The 15,146-nt window shown below is 39.2% G+C and overlaps 1 protein-coding gene across 1 annotated transcript in view; it reads right to left on the bottom strand.

Annotated features, from left to right (window-relative positions):
* The window catches only part of ITGB5 (integrin subunit beta 5), a 106,580-nt gene that overhangs the window by 83,786 nt on the left and 7,648 nt on the right, over positions 1-15,146 (bottom strand). Inside the window, exon 2 of the mRNA XM_061609045.1 lies at positions 5,173-5,258. Within this exon, the coding sequence (XP_061465029.1) occupies positions 5,173-5,258 (86 nt within the window). The remainder of the gene's footprint in view (positions 1-5,172; positions 5,259-15,146) is intronic.

The raw sequence follows: 15,146 nt of genomic DNA, 5'->3' as shown, positions 1-15,146 counted from the left end.
CACTCCAACATCTGCAATACTCCTCCAGTTGTAACACTCCACACATGCTTTTGGCATCAATTACAAAATAAACATGCCAGCCAAATCTTTGAGTATAGATGGCATTCTAAAGACCACAATAAAGTATGAGCATTTTTTAAAAAACTGCAAAACCAGGAATGGACAAACCATACCCCCACATGAAAAAAAGTTTGAGTTTTGGAAAAGGAAAAGAGTGAAGCCTTGCAGGTTTGGGGTAAGAATACTGGGTGTTCAGGCAGGTGCAGCATTACATCTGCTGTTGTACCTGGAGAGGAGCCAGAACTCCGTGGTAGAGCATCTGCTTTGCATGCCAAAAGTCCAAGCTTCAATCCCTGGCATCTCCAGTTAAGGATGAAAAAGACGGCTCTCTGAAACCATGGAAAGCCTCCGCCAGTCAGTGTTGATAATACTGAGCTAGATGGGTAGAGGTAGCTTCCTATGTATGATGTAGAACAGGCCCAAGCAATGTATAAACCACAAACAGCTTTCCAATTTCTCTCCCCTAACAAGGAATCTAGCAAGCACCAACTCTTCATTACTCCTGCAAAAAGCATTTTGAACCAAAAAGAAGGTGGAAATCAAATGTTAGCCCCTCTAACAGACAGCCTGTCCAAAAGCACTCTGCTTTAAAAGATGAAGAAAAGAATGTCCATGCTGTTCATTTATCAGGGACTGATGCATGAGCGATGCTGCCTTCTTCCTCCTAAAGACAAATGAGCAGCCAACTTGCTACACACATTCCACTCCTTGGCCAGCTCCCCTGCCTGCTTCTCCCATGGCATATTACTGCCTGTTCCCCCTCCCTATCAGTAGATTAAAGACGTAGGGAATGCACAAGAAAGCCACTATCTCTACTTTCACAAGCTTGCCCCGATACTCTAATTTCCCCGATACTCAACAGACAGCAGCTCAGATGTGACTGAGAGTTCTGTAACTGGCAGATCTCACAGAGAGAATGAATAGGTTTGCTTAGCAGACTGGAAAACATATGTACCACTTTATTATTGATCTTCAAATCATGGCTGAGCTTCATCAACAGCTGTTGGCTTTCTAGCAGCTAGTGAAGAACAGAACTATAAATGAATACCTGTTCAATAGGCTTTCTCCTTTATTAGTATATTCACAAGAGGTAGAGAGAACACACACATACACACACACTTGTATTTGGGGGAACCAGGCAGAGGAGCTACACAAGAGGACACAGGCAAAATCTGGATTAAAGTGCTGAAGCTGATCTATGAGCTAGAAGTTTATTATCCTGCACAAACCAGGGTGTAAGAAAACAGGGCTAAAAGTTACTTATTGTTTTTCATCTGATCTATCTGGAATAAATGTCTCTGAGTAATAATACCGCTACAATCCATGCTCTGGCATTTTCCAATTAGTATGTCGCTTATTCGTTCTCTATCTTCTTGCCCACTATTCTGTAACAGCAATAATCATAATAAACTCTTAGCAATTCTGTTTTAATTTTAACAATTTATCCTACAATATCTTGCCTCCACCTCAAAGCACACACATATCAGGGGCGCATTATTTCCACATACTGCAATTATTTTTTTTCTGAAAACAGAAGTTTAATGGAAGCTTTCCGCTCATACAGAAAAATGCCTCCAGAATAATTCTGACCAAGGATCTCAGGCAAAGCATACTTTCATCGAGACACCATCTAGTTCTTTGATTTCATGAAAAAGATCATACTGGTATAATGTGTTGTATGGTTCATAAGCCCATAGTCCACCATTTAAATAGATTCAACAAAACCCATCTCTTGTTTAGTGCTTATTTTTATTTTGTTTAAACCTGCAGCTGTTTGATTTGAACAAAACTAAAATTGCCATTTAAACTACTGTGGCAGATAAGTAAAAAGGTCCAGGGGTTAGTGATTCCGCAAAGCCAGATTTCCCCAACCTGGTGCCCTCCTGATGTTGTTGGACTGCAACTGTTGATGATGGATAGAGCCAATGCCAGTTGTTGTCCAAAACATCTGGAGAGCACCAAGTTGGAGAAGGCTGATATAGGCCATATTGCACCAAATTCAAAGTCACCATTAGCCTACAAAGTATTACTTTATTCTGCAAAAAAGAAGAATTCCTTTCTGAAAAACAGATTAAAGGGCATAGTGTTCTATGGAGAACCACAGACCTTAAAAACATAGCTTTAGAAAGTCCTTTGAAAAAAAAGAGACACTTGCCCCCAGAATTGGTGGGGGTGAGATGATGAATTTGGGTTTCCTATTGAGTTCTGTCACTTTCAAACATGCAATTTAGGATACTCAAAGAATAGCAGCACAAAACTGAATTTGTTAAAATTCTGTTAGGCAGACCGTGTCTTCCATACTGCTCAGCAGGGAAAATAAATCTGAAAATAGAACTCTGCCTGTGGATTACAATGTACCATTTGCACTGATAGTACAATCTTACACATATCTAATCAAATGTAAGTCCCATTGCTTTCAATGGGGTTACTCCCAGAGTACGTATGTACAGGACTACAACCCTGGGTTTCCTATAAACACGGAACTAAGATATGTATTTTCTCCCATTAAAGTCCAAACTCTGCTCCATAAAAACCCAAAATCCTTTCCTGAGCCTACAAGATTTGTGTGAATCTAGATGTGTATTTTCCTGGTGGAAATATCTAGTTGTTTTTTTCCACCCAAAGTGGAGATGTTTGTACAAAGTGGAAAAGAAACAATGATGCTTAAAAGGTCTGTTACAACTGTGTACAGAAAGCATAGAGATGTCAGCATTTTTCACCATACACTTAAAGATTTTTTTGTTACTGGCAATGGCACAATTTGAGGAAGATCATTTAAATTAAGAGCAACTGTAAGATTCAGGGATTATCTTCTTCAAACATTCCCCTTTCACTTCTTTCCTCCAGTCAAGTTTGAAAAAATGTCTAAACCAAGTAATTGATTTGATAATGCAGCATCGGCAGCTACTGCTGAAAGCTGACCTATAACCGGCGGTCACAACAACTCCCGGATAAACATTTGCATTGGCAGAGGTATTCAAAAAATAACCCTTCTGTGCCAAGAAAATAAAACACATCTAGCCCAACACCACAGCTTCGCAAGCAATATTTTTTCTTTCTGATGTCACCACCAATATACTTGGCAGAAACACTCTCCTTACAGCTGCATACAAGATGACTCTGAGGCAGAGTTGGGGGGCGGGGGAGGAGACACCCTTCCCCTATCCATATGCACTCCTGCTATAAGGGACTGTATGATAAAATAAACCCATTTTTTTCCTTCTTGTTGGGTGTATAAATATAACAGAGTGATTGTTTTCTATCCCTATAGGCAACAGTATTCTGGCACTATTATCTCAAATAACCAACTAAGTGTCATCCTATTATCTGCCTCATTGAGTCAGACAATTGGTCTATCTAGCTCAGTTCTATCTACACTGGCTGGCAGCAGCTCTCTAGGGTTTCAGGCAGGAGTCTCTCCCAGCTCTACCTGGTGATGCCGGGGATTGAATCTGGACCTTCTGCATGCAAGGCAGATGCTCTACCACCGAGATACGGCCTTTCCCCTATTGCTGTGCTGAAGTTGAAATTCAGACCTTATGGGTTGTATGCAATGCTCCATGTTTGTAATTCCACTGGTGTGGCGGACTTCTGTTTCCTCTCTTCCCCCTGCACCCCCAAATCTTCTCTGGAGGGTCTCCCAACCCTCTGGAGCTGATTTTGAGGGCGCACGGGGGAGGCTGGAAGAGACAGGAGAGGAAAAGGAAGCTCCACTGCATGCACAAAGAGCTGTTGCGCTGATGGAGCTACAGCATTGGGTGAGGCCCAATGTACCCAAGAGACCACCTCTTAAGCAACCCCCATGTCCTACCACACTCTCCGAATTGAGCCAGAAATGCTTTCTTTTATGCCGTTTTTGTACTTCTTTATGTGCCATGCTTGGGTGAGTAGAGTACAGAGTGATAAAGGTTGTCCCACAGTATAGCATCACTTCCTTGGAGACCTGCCAAGGCCAAAGCAGTGTATATACAAGAGCCACTTCCCCCATTCTGGCATGATTTCCATTTCTATTACACTGAAGGTGGATTATGATTCAAGCGGAGAACTTAAAAGTGAGGGGAACAAAATATGAAGAGGCACTACTGATAGGACAAACTGCAGTTGCTGGCCTTGCCGAAGCACCAAAATCTCACAAAAAGAATAGGGATAGACCAAAACAGTGAAAGCAGCAGTGGTCCTGGCTGAATGGGTGCACTGCAAACAGGACAACAGATTTTCATCTCCCACAGAAAATGGGGATAACAGAGCAATACATTTAAAGGGGCCATACACATATAGAGTGTAATATACAATGCACATACAGTGCATTATATCCACAACTTGAATTTATTAAGTGTACAAAAGAATCAATGTGAATTTAAAAAGGAGCAACCAGGATTTCATTTCAAATTACGTAGACTACAGGCCCTCACCCAATTATAGGCAGTTCAGCAGCCCTGGTGCTGCTATACAAGGGTTGCTGCACAGGGGGACTGTTTATGCAGTTGTTATGATGAAGCAATTTTCTTCTTTTTATAAAGAAATTATCAAAAGTTATTAACAATGTAATTGTAATTCACTTTGAGCCTCAAGGGATATTATAAATATAACTAAATCCATATGCGCTTAAACATATGTTGTACAGCAGCTTAATATTATCTGAAACAGAATACGATCTTAGAATCACAGAATAGTAGAGTTGGAAGGGGCCTATAAGGCCATCAAGTCCAACCCCCTGCTCAATGCTGGAAACCAAGTTACATACCCGACAGGTGGCTGTCCACCTACTCTTAAAAGAGTAGATCCATTAAAATCAATATACTTAAATCCATTCGTTTCATTTTTATTGCAAATGGAAAAAATAGAACAAAAATAACATTTGCCTTGGGTAGTCAATTAACTGCTGTTATATAGGTTAATTAAAAATCTAATGTATTTAACAACAAGGTTCACAATAAGATATGAGCATTTGAGTTCCACAGAACTCTTATGCAAGCTAGAGCTAAAACAACATTTTGAAAGGGAGATTTCTGGCAGAAGCTTGGTGTTGCACCCTTTGTTGTTTCTGATTTAATACACTAGGGCATGAAACCCTTCTTATGAAGAAGAACCAAAGAGAAATTGTCAACTTACCTCTTTAAAGCACCAAGCACACTTGGGATGAACGAGCAAGCATTCCTCACAGGAGGTAGCACTGCCACTTGTGCAAATATTGAGCCCTTAAAGAGAGCGAAACAGAGCAATTGATTTTAAAAAACTGGGAGAAAATAACTGGTTACTTGTTAGTATTACATCAGAATAAATAAGGCAGATCAGAATTAAAACTGTGGGTTGTACTGGATTAAGGCTGCAATCCTAACCCCATTTACCTGGGAGTAAGCCCCATTAAATTCAACACGACTTACTTCTGAGTAGACCTGGTTAGGACTGCATGCAATAGACCCACTGAAATCAATGGAACATAACGTTAGTCATTACTAAACTTCATTGATTTCAATGGATCTACTCTGAGAATGACTTACACATTCATATAGGGTTGTATCTTCCGCATTTGGAGAGGTGGATGTGCTGTAAAAAGAGTCTGTATTTGTTGCTTTATAAAAAAAATAAGATAGCTTGTTTCAACTTAGGGAAAGTTTAAAAAACCCCTCCTGGCCTAACAAATTTTCAAAAATTCCTGCATGAGTTGTTTCTAAAGTACAGTTGCTTCCATGTTAGTGCCTCGGAAGCTAATGTGTCTACAGGCACTCAGACAGCAATTTTTGAAGAACTCAAAAGCTGCAACACTGTGAGCTAATTAGACTTGGGAGTTATTTTGAATGCAACCTGACCACAGACTCTTTTGCACACTGGACACCTTGAGACAGCCTGATCTCAGGACGATGCTACTGTGCTGAAACCTCCTTAGAGCACTAAATATTTTTCAGCCCAATGCACCTCTGAGTCTTCCAGGTTTGTCAATATCCTTCCCTAATAATCTTAACAATGATTATTATTCTTATATTCTATATTCTTAAATTTCTAATAAAGATTTTTTAAAAATGTTTTAAAAAAAGACTGCCAAATTCATTATTTCCTTCGCATGTGTTTAGACAAGAGTTCTCGGACAAACAGCTGATATTCCTACCTGTAAAACTACCACTAGCTTCTAGCATTTTTCCAGCAGGTCTCCTTTGCAGCAACATAAGAGATAGAAATTCAACAGCCAAACTCCCCAGACATATATGAGGATGAAATGACAAGAAAAAAGGTCACCTATTTATTTCTGCTGGTTTCACAGACGTTAAGACATAGGAGAGCTGACTAAAAAAAAATGTGGCAGCCTACACTGAATGCAACAGGACAGTATTTCAGAGAAGAAAGAATCCTAGGCACCAGTACTAACATTTCAAGCTGTCAGGCCTGCTCGAGGCCCCATATTTCAAATTCCTAGGCACCAGCATAAACTTTCTAGGCACATGGCAAACAGATGCCTGCATATTCCCCACTCTGCTGTCAGTGTGGTTGAAACATTAATGAGTTTGCACGTTGAAAGGTGCTGCACTTTTCTGTGGCTATGCACTCTCAAGGGAATTTAAACAACCTAACCATATGCAAACCAATGTAGAAGTTCAGGAAGTTGTTTAACTATTTTAATAAGATATATCCAGACTATTCTCTAGAATATAAGAACTTAATAGATAGACAATTTTGCCAGTCAATATAACATTTACTTGTTTGTAAAAAGGAAGTCATAAGCATCCCTTACTTTAAGATTGTTTAAGATCTTGAGTGGATCCTGGCTGAATTGAAGAACAGTAAATTGCATTGCTCCGAAATTGAGCTTTTAATTACAAGGCATTTAATTAAACTATGTTTGACCACACATTCATGTTACATAACTGTCTCATTTCATCTCTCTGACCTATTATTTTGATGTATTAAAATTATAGTTTCCACAGGATATCCATGTTACAGAGGACAGTTTGTTTATCCTGGGCAATGGCCAAGGCAGATCCCAATAAAATAGAAAAGTCAATGTATATTATGTGTGAAAATTAATAGAAGCCTCCAGAAACACACACAGGGTTATTTTATCTCCCAATCCCTCGCATAAGGCATTTTTTATACACAAACCAAGGCAACAGCTCCAAAAGAGTCTTCAGATGCTCTCCACTGATTGGACCAAACTTTTTTGGAACACTATTCTATTATTGGCTGGAGATACAATCCTCCTCCTTCTATTTGTGGCTCCTCAAAAGACAACAGCATAACTTCCTCTATCAATGGCATCCTACCTCTAAGCTGGGTATGCCACAGGTATGACAATCCCGTGACAGATCTTGTCTCATCAAGGATGTGATGCAACATGTCTGGCACAACTGTGCTCACTGCACAAAACACGGAGGAAGTAGGACTGCATCCCATGACAGTATGTTCCAGCGATGAAATTAACCATGCCTTCCACTGAATTTTAGATTTGCAATCTCACTAAGTTTGAGATTGCAGGTCTATTGCTTTTCTTGATGTTGTTCACTGTCTTATACATCTTTGTTACATATATTTCTTGGTGAATCTCCTTTCTAAACTGCCAAGTCCAAAACTAACAGCTTGAGGACTTCCGGGAAGGGTGACTTTGCTTGTGCCTGCTTTTGAGACGGGCTCCCGCCTCAAAAGAAGCTTATTCAGATATAAATCAGTCAGAACATTTTTTTTTGACTGATGAAATTTCTCCCGGGCAGGGAGAAACGTAGAGATCAACCTCAAAAGCCTGTTTTTGTTGGGAGGACTGGATTTCATTAATTTATGAGAAAAGGTCCAGCCAGCAATGCCGGATGGACTTCCGAACAAGCTCTATCTGATTAATGCGATACGTTTATCTTTTCTTCAAAGAGAAAACGGACTAACAGGCAAGCACCCTTCTTTCTATTATTTTTTTTACTTGGTTTAAATTGTTGCAGCAAAAAGAGATTTGTCAAATGAATCAGCTTTAAAGAACTTCTGGGTGAGCTATAACTCTTCTCTGTTATTCACGAAATTAACAGCTTATCTCTGTTTCTATTGCAAAAAGCTGTCCTGGAAGTGCATTCTAAAGATATAAACAGAAGAGGGATTTCTATTCCGAGGAACATTATATTGTCTGGGACTATTCTCTTTTTGGTCTATTTTATTTTGACGAATCTGCTTCTTCACGACGCCACTAACTGTTTTGATGCTGGGAACTAAATTTGTTTTGTATTCTTGAACATAGAGAGATAAGGCAGGCTGCTCTGTTTATACTGTGATGTCATCAAGCCTGGAATATTAACCCAATTGTTGCTGAAATAAGAAGTGGTTCTTCTTTATTTTTGTTTTGTTTTGTTTTTGTGGTTTTAAAAATGGCAATCAAGAAAGTGGCTGAGAATCTGGAAGTAATTATGTTTCAGAAAATAATGGATGAGATTGAGATAACGAAACAAACCCTGCGACAGGGCAGTAAGGAGCTGAAAATTGAACTGAGCAAAATGACGCAGGAGCTTAAAGAAATAGGGGATCCTGTGAGAGAGGAGAATGAGATCAGAGTTGAGAAAAGAAAAAATAAAGGGAAGATACAGGCCCTGGAGATTGGAACAAATGTGGAACTGGAAAAAGATCTGGAGTTTATGGATATTAGAAATAAAATCTACTGTTTGGAATTTAACGTTATCTCTGAAGAAATTAATGAAGATATTAGAGATAAAGTTATCAATGGCTTGGATAATCTTCTGGACTGGAATGACGTGATGGAGCTTGATATAGAGAAAATCTATGGAATTAACTGCAGCCATGTGACAATGGAAAAACTCTCAAGAGATGAGCCAGTGCATTTTGTAAAAAAGAAGAACACAGATATGACTTTACAACAATATTTCAGCAACTTATTCAGAATTGATGGCAAGAAAATATTTGGGATAGAGGAAATTCCCATCAGACTCTTATTATATGACTATGGCTATGACAGCAAGATTATTATGGAATACTGATAATGGAAGATTGGACACTGAAATTACTGGACTTAACAGGACTATTGAAGATGGAAGATGGAATTAATATGGATAATGGAATAATGGCTATTGAAATTATTGGACCTAACAGATTTTGATGAGATGGATTAATCGATATGTTTATTTGGACTATGGTTATGACAATAAGATTATTATTATTATTAACGAAATGGATTAATCGACATGTTTATTTGGAGAAAAATTGATAGATATATTTCTTAAAGAATTGAAACCTCTCTTTGACTTTTTGTGGAAAGAATAAAGTAATGTTTATGAGATTTGATGATTAATTAAGATAACTACTGGAGGAAAGTGATTTTATAATATAATTTAAGAGACAGGATTGTTATATATTGTAGACCTACAACTGATTTGATCTGCGACAAATGGGAAGTCAACATTTTATTTTTTTGTTTAATCATTTTTTTTTTTTGTCTTTGAATGTTTTATGATTTTGTTTTGTATGTTTTATGAAAATTTGAATAAAAAATTATTGTAAAAAAACAAAACTAACAGCTTGAAATGTAGCCAATTAACCAAATGCACTTAAAATTCAGGATGATTTCCAGCCACTGAAGTGGCTGAAATCCCAGTACTTCTGTTTGGGTTGTGGACCACATTCCTATGGTAGTGCTTTGGTAATTGGCTACTGGATCAAGCTGCAGGGCTACATCTCTATAACAATCACCACACTATGTTCAACACCTAGGCAAAATACAAAGCAAAATGAATCAACAGATCTTGCCTGTAGGCTTACACTCTAAAAACTGCACACACGAAAGGGAAGGGAAGAGAAAAGGAGACATTTTGCTCTGAACTACATTGTTATGATGTAATTATACTTATAGGCAAGGCAAAAGCAATCAATAATACTGATATTTCTATTTTTCTGTGCCCAGACATTAACACAGTCAATATCTAATTAAATGGATCCCGCTGATGACACTGGATTGACTCAAGGCTGGATTCTAAATCCACTGTAACTTTTTTCCATTCTGAGCGATCAATCCAAAGACAACATGCAGAGATACAATCCCACTGAGTCACCCTTAAAGGTAAAAAGAAGCAGCAGCACTGGTCAATTTCCTATACGACCTCGTTCAAAGCAATTGTAGCTTCAAAAGAGAAAGAACTGAACTACATGGCAAACTAGGTGAACAGAGAATAAACAGACTCCAATTTTATGGTGGAAGGCTTCCAAAAAGAGAGTGCAGAAGTGGCACCCTCCTCTCGGGACAGCAGCGTTGCATTAAATGACCTCAGGGAATTCAATACTTCAGGCAGATGCCACAGATTCAGCTTTCCAAAGCTTTGGATTTAATCAGACACAGAGCTCAATTCAGGATTTGGGACCTCGCAGAAAACTCTGTGATGCCTCCAGTCCGGGGGTAAAGGGAACCACTAGTGCTCCCCAAAGAGGGCATTCAGCCTTTGTTGCAACACTGGCCTGGGTCTCCCTATATTGTTCTGCTGCCCTGGAAAAAGGTGGTTCTTTATGGAGGCCCTACACAGTGCTCCCTGAGCCCTTCAGCCACCATTCCCACTAGTCTTCAGGCAACCTTCTCAGGCTTTGAGCCACTGGACTATTTTGGCTTGCAAGGCCAGGCTCTCTCTCCCTTTCTACCTGCATCATTCATAATCCTATCATATAGTGCTATTTTGTCCTGCTAGACCAGACCACAGGGATTCCTCCTTCGTCTTCTGCTTTCCTGAGGCCTTTTATGCCCTTGCACTAGTTGGGTTATCTTGACACCCGCCATTTCTCACACTCTTCATTGGGCCTCTGTGGCCCTTCTTCAGCGTGTAGCCCTTCTAGTTGTCCGCTGCCATGCCTTTGATGTCACTTTGGGGGACCGGCAATATTCATCAGGCCACCTGGCTTGCTCTTCTGCCACAGTTGAGGCAGGCAGTGGATCAGCAGGAGAACTGGTGCCACACGAAGATTAGCAACAGTGGGCATTGGGGAACAAGGAAAGAAGTTTATTTACTATTTACTTATTAGGTTTATATCCCACTCAAGCTGAAGCAGAGGCTGGACCAGACATCTGCTGCAAATGCTCTACCTCTAGATTTCCTGTATCAATCACAGAGTTAGACTAGATGGCGTACTACAATGCCCCTTGTAACTCTATAACAAGTTGTAAGGGCTTAAGACAATCATCCCTATTTTCTATGCACAAGTGGTGCCTGAAAGTTCTCATCTTAAATCCAAAGCCAACTCCACTCTATTTAGGCTGAAAATTTAACCATCTTTAAAATTTATCATACATCTCTTCCCATGTCTTGTTAAAATGGCCCTGCCAAGTTAAGATCCATTGCCCTCCCTTTCCCCCCATCCTCCATTTCCCCCCTTCCATATCTTTAAAAAGGGCAAAAAGGAGGAACTATACACCAGTAGAGATGTAAAATTTCCAGAAACGTTGAAGCCATAGAGAAAAACCTTATTTTTCAGGAAAAAAACAGACATTTTCAGAAGAAAAAAAATGCAGTATTAGCACTTTTTACAGATTGAAAGTCACTTTGTTACTTCAGGAACATCAAATGTAACTACGTACAAGTTGGTTTGGCATCAAAGTATCACATTTGGTATATTAAAGTACATTTTATTCAAAGAATTATTACATATTTAATTTACTTTTTAAAATTTTTACTTTCCCCCCCTAATAAATGGATTTGTAAGATCCTGAACTGTAAAGAACCTCTTTCATTTTGCCAGTTTATGAGAAGCAAACAATTAAAAAAAAACAGAAGAAACCATCAACATTAATAACAAAGAAAATTATTTCTGTCTCCACTAGTCCTTCACAGTGTCAAGCAGACATAAAGCATCCATTCCCATAAAAAGAATTGGGGGGGGGCAAGATTCAATGAAACATTTTATTTATCATGCTAAAATACAACATTCCATAACCCATTTTTTCCCATTTTTCCAACTTTTGGGGACGCTTCAGGAAAAAAAGAAAAAACCCAGTTTTTTTCCTGAATTTTCCCAGTTTTTTTCCTGGGCCTTTTTTTCTGGGCCTATATACCAGTCAGCCTGACATGAATCTCTGGGGAAATTCTGAAGATTATAAAGTGGCCAATCTGTAAGCACCTTGAAAACAATGCAGTGATTACCAGAAGCCAACATGAATTTGTAAGAACAAATCCTGCCGGACTAATCTTATCTCATTTTTTGATCGGGTAACCTCCCTGGTAGACTGTGGGAATGCCGCAGATGTAATATATCTCAACTTCAGCAAAGCTTTTGACAAAGTGCTCCATGTTTTTGTTTAGCCGCCCCAGGCTCCTCTGGGAAGAAGGGCAGGATATGAATGTAATAAATAAATAATGTATTACTGGGAAAGCCTGTCCTAAATTCACTCAGACAACTGCAGCAATATCTGGAAGGTCCTTGGCAGGCCATGTGAAGAATGCAAACATTAAGAACCCATATACTGCTTGATAGTCCTTTGCCACAGGCTGTTCGGTAGTATAACATATAATTTTGTCAATGTCACTTGTGAAAACTGTAAGCACAGAAGGAAATCAATGACTATAGAACTAAAAACCACTTAGTTATACAGCCACAAGAGTGGCTGTATACTATAGTCATATAGTCAGCGGGGATTTTTTGCATTCCGCAATGTTAAATGGAAAATACCCCCCATGCCATTCTGATGCTTCCCATAAGCTCATTTCAAAACAAAACCTTACATAACTTATAGTCCTGAACTCAGAAACGCTTGCTTAACAACCCTGTCAATTTTCATGGCGATACACAAAATAGTCAGAGAGAATAGACAGTTCAAAGTGTAAAAAGAGAGAGAAAAACCTCAGAGCCCTTTTGGACTTTTTTCTCTGAGAGTTATAATCTGTTGTCATTCATTAAAAATCAGCCATGTTCACAGAGTACCTGTAATCCTAATACTGATGTTGCCCCATACTCTGACCTTCATCTGCTGCAGTTTAAAAGTTTAAAAAATGCCTGGCTGATTTTTAATTAATTTAATAAATTTTGGCTGGGACCCATGCGCGGGGCATGCTCAGTAAGGACCAACTGTCAGTGTTCTAAAAGCCTCACAGCTGCTGGGCTTGGCTAACCAGAGGGCCACACCCACACCAGACTTGATTTCACTTGAGAAAGTCATGGCTTCCCTCAAAGACTCCTGGGAAGTGTAGTTTGTGAAGGGTGCTGAGAGGAGAATGGTTTAACAGTCAGCCACTCTGACTGAAGGTCTGTGATAGAAACAGGGCGTCTCCTAACTCTCAGCACCCTTCACTAACTACACTTCCCAGGATTCTTGGAGAGAAGCCATGATTGGCTTTGAGCCATGGCTTTGAGAGAAGCCATGATAAATTGTTTTAAATTGTTTTTAAAAGATGTCTTTTAAAATTTGTATATTTGTTTTTAATGTTTTTATTTATTGTAAACCGCCCAGAGAGCTTCGGCTATGGGGCGGTATATAAATACACTAAATAAATAGATAAATAAATAATGATTGTCCAAAGTGTAATAGAGGCCTGGTGTGGATGTGGCCAGGGACAGCTTTGTTTTAAATTTGGGTGGGAGGTAGGGTTGCCAGGTTCAGGGCCTGAGACTGATCCTGTATCTTTAGGAGAAGAGAAAGTCAGCCAAGTGCCGGTGTTCTTGCAACATTGTAATGGGAAAAACCACAAGGTAGAATTGTCCCTTCTCCCTGCCCAACTGTGAAAGATACAGAAGACGTCTTGGTTGGCAGGCCCAGCCTGGTCAGTTTTACCTATCCTAATCATGATTGCATAGGAGTATATCCGATTCAACCCAATAATCATACAAATGATCAGACCTGCCTTTTCCCTCCTTCCCCTTTCCTCTCCCTTTGTCCTCCCCTCTTCCTTCTTCCGCCTTCGCTGCCCACTCCAGCCCTCCGTCCCTCCCACCCCCCCCCCGGTCAGTTTTATCTATCCTAAGTATGATTGCACGGAAGTAAATCGTACTGAATTTAATAAACATGCAAATGATCAATCCATTCTCAGCAAACTTGCACAGGATCCCATTTCTTACCTCCCGGATTAAAAAGCAGGGAAATTCACTAATAGGCAAAAAACCTTGCGGTTTAAGAATGTACTTATAGCCCACAGATATTTCTACCAAACTTTAAAAAGCAGGGAAATTGGGCAGCTATAGTGAATGCACCAGGGGAGCAGGAAACCTGAATTCCTCTCTGAGATATTGTACTGCCCTACAAAGTTGTCAAAATGCAAACACAATTTGGGTTGGTCTTTCACAGTCCAATCCACTTGCTGTGTAGCTTGGAAGAATTTGGTAACATGTGCCTCTGAGCATATGGTGAGTGGTGGCAACACCTGTAATCAGCCCAAATAATAGAAAGAAGATATGTCCTGCTGATCTTGTTTTAGCCTGGAGGAAGCAACATTATTAAGACAGTTGATATAGTTCAGATGGTCACTTTAAATATGTCTGATTTACTTTGCAATTTTAGTGAAGTTTTCTATAGGAAATCATTTTCTTTTGCTTTTGTTTCTATGAATATGTGAAGTACAGCAACACTTTGCAAAATTTATACTAAAAAAACTCCAAACATAATTGTGGAATAATGGCACTGACGTCTGCAAAATAATCTCCAGTGGACCTCAGAAGTGTCTCAGTTTGCACAAGATAAAACAGTGGGAGGTGAAATATATTCTAGCAAAATTCTAGGTGTGCTCTATGTTTTTAATTGATTGTGAACACCTTGCCTTAAATAAAGTGGTTTAAACATAGCAGGCTGAAAACATGCATCCTCTTTTTTCCAACAACTAGAGCCATTGCTACAGTAGCAGCATATTGGAATCAGTCTGATTTTACATTAAACTGCAGTTTCAGGTCCAACTGTTAATGCACCCAAAATAGAAATAGACCATAACCTCCAGTTTGAAACAAAAAAGGCTATCTTCACCATCATATGACATTAACCAATAAAAAGGCTTTGAAATTAATAAAAATAAATTTGACACAGATTTCTAGGATGAATAATGAGGGAAATAAAATTTACTAGTTTAGATTCTCTGTAGAAATATTAGTAACACAGGAAAGAAGCAAAGTAAGAAGAACACCAACAAACATACAAAAATATAATTCTC

This window comes from Rhineura floridana, chromosome 2 (genome assembly GCF_030035675.1).
Source record: "Rhineura floridana isolate rRhiFlo1 chromosome 2, rRhiFlo1.hap2, whole genome shotgun sequence".
Taxonomy (NCBI): domain Eukaryota; kingdom Metazoa; phylum Chordata; class Lepidosauria; order Squamata; family Rhineuridae; genus Rhineura; species Rhineura floridana.
This window is presented reverse-complemented; position numbering and strand designations above follow the sequence as displayed.